The following is a 9040-nucleotide window of genomic DNA, read 5'->3' as shown; positions in this document are numbered from 1 at the left end:
CGCCCGAGGCTGGAATCAAATCTGGGACCCCGGTGCTGAGAGGCAGCAGTGCTAACCACTGAGCCACCATGCCACCCCATTGTTATTTAAGTTTTTCTATTGAGAATAGAGAAAATTTCCATTCTATCTCATAATTGGGATTGTATTCATTGGAGTTTAGAAGATTAAGAGGAGATCTAATAAAAACTTACCCATCCATGTCGACAAGGTTTGGAGAGGGTGGACGCTAGGAAATTTTTTCTGTTAGGCGAGGAGACTAGGACCCGTGGACACAGCCTTAGAATTAGAGGGGTTAAATTCAGAACGGAAATGCGGAGACATTTCTTCAGCCAGAGAGTGTTGGGCCTGTGGAATTCATTGCCACGGAGTGCAGTGGAGGCTGGGACGCTAAATGTTTTCAAGGCAGAAATTGATAAATTCTTGATGTCACAAGGAATTAAGGGCTACGGGGAGAATGCGGATAAGTGGAGTTGAAATGCTCATCAGCCATGATTGAATGGTGGAGTGGACTTGATGGGCCGAATGGCCTTACTTCCGTTCCTATGTCTTATGGTCTTATGATCTTAAGTTGTTGCATGAATAAATGTGGAATTCATTGCCACAGAGTGCAGTGGAGGCTGGGACGCTAAATGTCTTCAAGGCAGAAATTGATAAATTCTTGATGTCACAAGGAATTAAGGGCTACGGGGAGAATGCGGGTAAGTGGAGTTGAAATGCCCATCAGCCATGATTGAATGGCGGAGTGTATCGATGGGCCGAATGGCCTTACTTCCGCTCCTATGTCTTATGGTCTTATGGTATTAATGAAACTTAGGGATCACTTTATACTAAAGCAGGTATTTTGTATCTAGTATTTTTAAGAAAGGTAATCAGAAGTTTAATTCAGGATGTCGCATGGTTTGTATTCCAACTGCACTGTGTATACGTTATACCATCGAAAGTACAATAACGTTAAAAGATAAAAAAGTTTCATGTTGAACACAAATCTAGATGTGTACATGTCAATAAAGGCTCATTCACATGGAATTCACAAATTGCACCTGAGACATGCACAAGATTGTATTGGTTAGGTCAATATCTATTAAAATTCATTTCTACAATGACAAATGTAAATTATTTCAAGAGTCAGCTCAACTGGATAGTTTAATCAAAAGTAGCAATTTAACTTTCTTTCCAATAAACGAGTATTTCTTGATGGATTTAATAAAAAAAACTTTAAGCAGTTTAATGAATGCAGCTGAAAACAGATTTATCATCACAAACAAGCTTTAGCAATAATGTGTCTGGTCTTACACCTACAAGTAACGTGATTTTGATCAGTGAAAATGACTTAAAGAGCTATAGTCAACAATGTAATAGCTTCCTTGGTGAACACTGTCAATTTCTTGGTAAATTAACTATTATTTGATGTGAAAACCATCTAAAATGTGCCTCCTGGTGTCTGTGCAACTTAAGCAAATGAAACACTCTGAAAACCAGTACAATTTACAGAATGTTGAATCTCACCGTTTGGGAGGAGTGGGGAATCAACTTTGTCAGTGGGGCCCCATTGGAATGAAATGAATCTTGAATGAGCATTAAAAGTCAGAGAAAGCATCAGTAATTTGTGGGTCATGATTCGGAGATGCCGGTGTTGGACTGGGGTGTACAAAGTTAAAAATCACACAACACCAGGTTATAGTACAACAGGTTTAATTGGTTTAATTGATTTAAGTGTGCTTCCAATTAAACAAGTTGGACTATAACCTGGTGTTGTATGATTTTTAATTTGTGGGTGTAATTCACTTGTCTTTTTAAGTTCTCATCTTTTGTGTTAGTGTGGTCGATTCCACCCAAATTGCCCTGATATTACTCACAGAAAATTCACTATGGAGTTTCAAATTCCAGACTAAGTCTTTTTGAAAATAAATTAAAAATTGTGGTCAAGATTCTAGATTTTATTTATATTTACTTAGCTTAGACTGGAATGTATATGGGAAATACCAGGGGAAATTATACGTTTAAGAAGTGAGGCAATGTGGACTTGTAAATGCAATTTAAATGGTAAGAAATTTACATTCCTTGATGACATAAATTCTGCTTCTACACACAATGATCTCATGAGCATTCAGTATTCCAATAAATCTAAAAATGAACACCTTTCTTTCTATTCTATTTAGTTTCATCATAGTTAATCAGAAAGACTACAACTGATTGTTAATATGATATTGCTAATGGTACCCATGGCATAAAAAACTTCAAAGCTTGACTACTGTGTATTTCCATGGTCTAATGTGAGTAACTGTTAACATGTAACAGCAATTGACATTTATGAAAACCACAGGAGTTTCTAACGAAGAAGAAAGCCACTTGACCCATTTACATGTGCTTGCTCTTTACTCTGTGCCTTATTTCTCCTCACAACAGTGTAACTTCCCCTGCTTCAAATAGTTATCTGTTCCTCCTTTAAGATATCCAATAATTGTTGTGACTACTCCCTGTGAAATAAATTGGTGATCTTGTTACCTCTGCATAAAGAAATGTCTCCCAACTTTTGCTTCTCACTAACTGAAGACAACTCTAATTAATGAATCCTCATCATTGTTCCTCAGTTAAGGGAATGGTCTTTTTCTATTAATTCCAGCAAAATCTTTTGATACTTTAAGTACCTCTAGTGTCCTCCCAGCTTCTTCTCTTCCGGTATCTCAACCCAGTGCTTGTATCCAGAGTTTTGCATCCTAATATTATCCTGATGAATCTACTTTTCAAACTAATGAAGTATTATGGTGTTTTTATCATACATTTAGGTCCCTATTTCTGAATATAGGCTAGTCTTTTAATAATCACATATCCTAATTCACCAGTATACTGTCAGTAAAGTGGTGGAATACTAAGTGAAACTCAATACAACAGTCTGTTAAGGGGTCCTTTTCTTTAGTAGCTGTAGTCATAGATATGCATTTGCACATTCAGCAAGATATATCATCTCCTGTGAAAGTGACTGCTTTGGTTATCCCTGTTTAATGTGTAATGTGAATGGTGTGTAGAAAAGCTCATGTCACACAAAAAAATAATCTAGGCACAACTTGACAGATATTACACATTTAGATGTGATGCAGGAAATCTTACATCAAAACTTAAGCATTGGTAGATATTAGAATGGACAAATATAATATCCAACAACCTTTTTTTCGCTGAAGTTCTCCCTTAATTTAATATTGGGGTCTTTGTCACAAGTATCATGAGCTGTACAAAAGCAGCTGCCAATGTCTAACATTTTGCATTTAAACCCATTGGTGTCTAACCACATTCCTTCCTGCCTGTTATAGACTTAAAAATCATCCTACCACAACTACTTGTTGGCATCTCATATTAAATTCCCTTCCATTCCATATCTATTTATCTTTCACTAGATAGAGGTTAAGGCTGCAAAAATGACATTGTGCACTCTTTCTGACTGTAAACCATGAATAAAAGGAAGCAGTATGAAGGTCAGAGAAAGGGATTGGAAGTATGGTGAAGCATGAAAGGAAAGGTAAGTGTTTAGAGGATTAGAAAGAAGTGAGGTTTTGTAGATGAGCAGGAATTGAAGCATTCCTGAAGTGGAGCAAGCAGGGATGCAAATTTGAAAATGGAGTGGTTATGACTGAGAGTGAACACAGAATACACAGGTAGATTGACTTAACAATATAAAGCAGCTGAAGAGATTGATTGGACTATTCTGTCAAATCAATAGCTTTCCACATTTTTTAAAAAGTAGAGGCATCTGATCATTTCTCATTTATTCTATCCAAACTATTACCTCTAAAAGAGTTATATCCAATGACAAAAATTGTTTACTTCTACTTTATATACCGAATGTTCTCTGTGTTTGTGAAAGACCATGACAGCCACAAAAAAGAAACTCTAGCGAAATGCATGTAGAGATCCCATGGAAAATATTGCAACCAATATTGAACTAATTGGGATCTTTATCCATATTTTTTCCTTGGTTATTTTGTGGTGGAACAAAACCTGAAGCTCTGACAAATTAAATATAATTCCCTTTGTAATTGACTGGAGAAAGAAAAAAAAACAAACTTGTTCACATATTTGGTTCTAATTTGGGTCTGCATCTTTTTGAATTAAGCTAAACCAGGTCAGCTATTATCTAGCACAATGAGGTGTACTTACTTGTAGGGCTGAATGGCCTACCCTTGTTCTTTTGTGATTCAATATTGTATTCAAGTCAAGGCATTTTCAGTAACCCCTGCTGTAAATGTGGAAGCATACGTAGCAAGATGACTTTGCTGAAAAAATGGTCTAAAGTGTAGACCTGAAACCCAATAATGGGAGTTAACATGGTGTGAGTATTATTATCGAGCTCAAAAGGAGATATACGCCACCCAGGTAACTAAATGAATAGTTAATCGGAAAAAATAAAGATTTTTTTTACAATGTAGAATTATAGAAATCCAAGCTACTACTTCCAATTATTGTGGAAAAATAATTCCTAGACAAGACTTCCTGACATTACTCTGGTTAAGAAAAATATTTCGTTTTCATGCTTGCATAATTTTGAGTTAAATCAAAAATGCTTCCTCGTTGAAGGAGACGGTTGAAAGGAAGTTTCTGTGGCCCAGACTAATCTGAATGGCTCGCTCTGCTAAGAACGAAAATACAGTCAAGAAGCTTTGCAACCTGGATCCGGCAGGTCTGTGCTCTACTATCTCATCAATGGCATGCCGACTTCAAGGAAACACATTAATCCGGATACAATGCTTTAAAAAGAAGCCGTGAATGCAGTCAGACAGCACACAAAGAAGACATGTAGCTTTTCAATGTGCAGTGAACATTTGAGGATGCTGACAACTAAGGTGTGCGCATCATCTGTTTCGGAGCCCCTGCACATTCTTTGTTAAAGTCTACAAATGAGTGAATTTATACCTGACCGGGCGAAGCAGGAATGACCGTACAGCAGAGATCAGGCACATACTTACCGCTCATATTCATAACGCTGACCTTCCTATCTTTTCCCTTTACACGGAAACGCCGACCACCTTAGAGGCGTCGAAGCTCCTGATGCTGTCTGACTCAGGAACCTTTCCCAGCTTTCCAATTTCAAAGGAGATTTCCTTCGCGCGTGTGAACCACCTTAGCCCCAATTCCTTGGCCGTCAGTGGGGCTGGGAAAAACCAGCGGGATTTCCCTCTGTCACGGTGAGAGTGATGCTCTTCTCCAATAGTCCCAGTACAGCACAAGGTCAAAGACTTGGCATCAACACACTGGGCTGGGCGTTCCCCGGGCTCTGGTGACGGCTCCGACTCTGATCACAACCGATATGCAGCTTCTCACGAACACTGATTTGGATATAACCTTCTGCTAATCCACCACACAATCCGCAATGATGTGATCAAGACTAAATCCGCCACTGGCGATCTTGTTGTGCGTCTTGCTTTGTAGTTACGATAATCCATCCATTTCACACAAGCACCGCAGCGGCATTACCCTCTCCTCCAGATGCGAGCTGTCTACCGAGTCATCGCTGGCATCACCGTACCAAATTATTGGAAATCTTCAGTATAAAACTGGCAAAATGTCAGCAGCGAATTGGGCGCACTCAGCAGCAAGATACTGCCATCTGCTGGCACCTCTTTCAATTGTTCATTTTAATAATATCGTGGTTCAGCTTCCAGCTGCACGATCCTTCTCCAATTGTGCAGAATGCGATTGAATTCTCAGCACCAAAAAAAGACAATAAATAGGGAAGGCCCATACAGGCCTGAGATCAGATTATTCCTTGCATTCAAGCGACTGATCAATGTAAATATGACTCTTCTGATAAAAACTCAAAAGTAACTGCATTTCTCTCCATAGCTGTTGCAGACTGGCTGAGTATTTCCAGCAAACTCAATATTTTGTTTTTATTCCATGAATTAATGTCTGTCAATTATGTCGGTACTATACCATCATGTAATTTACTAAATTGCTAGCAGGAACAGTTATATAGCACCTTTCAGGTAGTAACAGGTAGTAAGCAGCATGATCAGAAAACAAGTGAGTAAGGTGAAGAAATAGTCACAGCCACAAAATTTGAAGTCTTCAATATACATATTGAGATAATATCTATTTCTATATCTTTTTTATTATTATTAATAGTGTTATTACAGGTAATGTCTGGGTCAGTGAGTGCTTATGACATTTGTAAATGTTGGCATATAATATGATGGTTAGTTGGGGGAACTGACATAGCCAATGCAGAAGTAGTAGAAAGGAGGGAAGATTATGAAAGAACAAACCCCTGATCAATTATTGTGATCCCAGACAAGACTGCCAACTTTTTATCAATCCAGTTATGAGAACATTGGACAACTGGCATCTCTATTATGAACTGAGTTGACAGACCATAATCTTTTTAGATTAGATTTAGATTACATTACAGCGTGGAAACAGGCCCTTTGGCCCAACAAGTCCACACTGACCCGCCGAAGCGCAACCCACCCATACCCCTACATTTACCCCTTACCTAACACTACGGGCAATTTAGCATGGCCAATTCACCTGACCTGCACATCTTTGGACTGTGGGAGGAAACCGGAGCACCCGGAGGAAACCCACGCAGACACGGGAAGAACGTGCAAACTCCACACAGTCAGTCGCCTGAGGCGGGAATTGAACCCGGGTCTTTTAAAGATAGAATGGCTAGAAGAAGCAGAAACACCAAAGAATCTTTATTATACAATTAAACATACAATTATACAACAAATTAAACAAACAACAGCAAATGGTAGGCCTGAGGAATAGAAAGGTCTTACAATCCAACCTAAGTTGACCAAGTAAAGATCAAATCAGGAAGCAATAGCTTCTTTAAAAATATGAACAAGGAAGAGAGAGGCCAAACTGAATCTAGACACATTGGAAAAAGGAGCTGCGGAAATAATATTGCAGAACCTGGAATGGCAAAGGAATAAAAAAAACTTTGCATCAGTCTTCATAGAAGAAAACAAAAATTACTAAATAATCAAGAGTCAATAGGAGGGGAGGGGAAAAATGTGATAACTAATACCAGAGGGAAAAATACCAGGGAAACGGGTTATGAGCTTGCTAGCTGAGCTGGTAGATTTGTTCTCATCACCATGCTAGGTAACATCATCAGTGAGCCTCCGATGAAATGCTGGTGTTCTGTCTCACTTGCTATTTATGTGCCTTGGTCTGTTGTGGTGGGTGATATCACTTACAGTTCTGTTTCTGAGAGGTTGGCAAATGGGGTCCAAATCAATGTGTTTGCTAATGGTGTTCTAGTTTGAGTGCCAGGCCTTTAGGAATTCCTGTGCATGTCTTTGTTGAGACTGTCCCAGGGTGGGTGCACTGTCCCAGTCGAACTGATGTCCTTCTTTGTCTGTGTGTTTGGATACTAGTGATAGTTGGTCATATCTTTTGGTGGCTAGTTGGTGCTTATGTATTCTGGTGGCTAGTTTCCTGCCAGTCTGTCCATTGTAATGTTTGCTGCAGTCCTTGCAGGATATTTTGTATATGATGTTCATTCTGCTGTTGTTTGGTACGGGGTCCTTTAAATTCATCAGGAGCTGTTTCAGTGTGGTGGTAGGTTTGTGAGCTGCCATCATACCTAGGAGCGGGTGTAATCTGGTCATCATCTCTGAGGTGTCTTTGATGCATGGCAGAGTGGCTAGAGTCTTGGGTGTGTTGTGTCTTCTTGTTGAGATCTGTTGTGTAGAAATCGGTGGACTGCACTTATCGGGTACCCGTTGTATACATTATATAGGTGTTTTTTCTTGACTTCTCGTAGTTCCTGGTTGCTACAGTGTGTTGTGGCTCATTTAAATAATGTCCATACACACAGAGGAAGAGGGACACCAGTTTGACTGGGTCAATACAGCCATCCTGGGACAGGCCAAAAAAAAACATGCAGGGGAATTCCTAGAGGCCTGGCATTCAAACTGGAACTCCATTAAAAAAAAACATATCGATTTGGACCCCATTTACCAACCTCTCAGAAAAAGAACCAGCAGTGATATCACCCACCACAACAGACCAAGGCACATAAATAGCAAGTGGGACAGAATACCAGTGCTTCATTGGAGGCTCACTTAGGATGTTTCATCACCATAGCTAGTGATGTAACGTCTGAGAACAAATCTACCAGCCTGATCCACAACCTGAGCTACAAATCTTCTCCAAACTGTAAACACCTATGGACACAATAAGCTCAAATTAGCCCCAAGATGGGAAACCAATGCCATCCAACTGAGCGCCAACTGCCAACAGCTGCACTTCCGACACAAATCAGGAAACAGGTATTACCACAAAGTATCAAATACAAACCCCCTCCCAACACCCCACAAGCCAGAAGAACAGCAGAATAGAATGGCCGCAGGATGCTATGAGAAATCATAAATGATACCCACAACTGACTCCACAAATACGAACAAGACATATTGCGCCAAAAAACTCTGTACACTAACATAACTGTCCATGATTGGACAAGTATGCTACAATGGGTCATCGACAGTGAACAACAGCGGATCAAGACAAATAAAAGACTAGTTCTACAAGAAAAACTGGCCAAGCTTACACAAAGTAATAACACGGACAATTCAGAGATTTGGATAAAGAACCATCACAGACACGAGAAAAGCCATCCTAATACGAGGGGTGAGCTTCAATCACAAGGACACAGGACTTCCTAGCAGGACTGGAATCCACCCTAAAAGACAATGGACTTACGTAAGCAGACCTTTAAATAGACAGTAGCAACAACACTACGCAGAAAAAGGAGGGAACACTCTCAACACACTGGAAAGGAAAGCCGTTGAAGGACCCAGAAAAGACAGAAATATCATATTCCTACCAGCAGACAACGGGTGCATGACCGTCATCCTGAACAGAACACAACATATTGAGAAAGCAAACACACTGCTCGCAGATACCGACACCTATTAACAGGTGGCGATGGACCCAATTCCACAACTAGAAAACTGTTTCATAACATCCCTGAGGAAACTTCACAAGACAGCTGAAATAAACAAGTTAGACCTCCAAAAAAATGAAACCTGAAGGATCC

General features: G+C 39.7%; 1 protein-coding gene across 8 annotated transcripts in view; it reads right to left on the bottom strand.

Annotated features, from left to right (window-relative positions):
- ablim3 (actin binding LIM protein family, member 3) overlaps positions 1-5531 on the bottom strand; it is a 343093-nt gene extending 337562 nt beyond the window's left edge. For 4 of the 8 annotated variants that reach the window (XM_043703813.1, XM_043703816.1, XM_043703818.1 and 1 more), the window contains exon 1: positions 4959-5531. In XM_043703813.1, coding sequence (XP_043559748.1) covers positions 4959-4971 — 13 coding nt within the window. In that variant the 5' untranslated portion in view covers positions 4972-5531. The remainder of the gene's footprint in view (positions 1-4958) is intronic. The other 4 variants (XM_043703814.1, XM_043703817.1, XM_043703819.1 and 1 more) reach the window with 3 other exon arrangements.
- Between the last annotated feature and the right edge of the window lie 3509 nt (positions 5532-9040).

The sequence above is a fragment of the Chiloscyllium plagiosum genome, chromosome 14 (genome assembly GCF_004010195.1).
Source record: "Chiloscyllium plagiosum isolate BGI_BamShark_2017 chromosome 14, ASM401019v2, whole genome shotgun sequence".
NCBI lineage: Eukaryota > Metazoa > Chordata > Chondrichthyes > Orectolobiformes > Hemiscylliidae > Chiloscyllium > Chiloscyllium plagiosum.
Note: the sequence above shows the minus strand (reverse complement) of the source record. Positions and strands in the feature narration are given on the sequence as shown.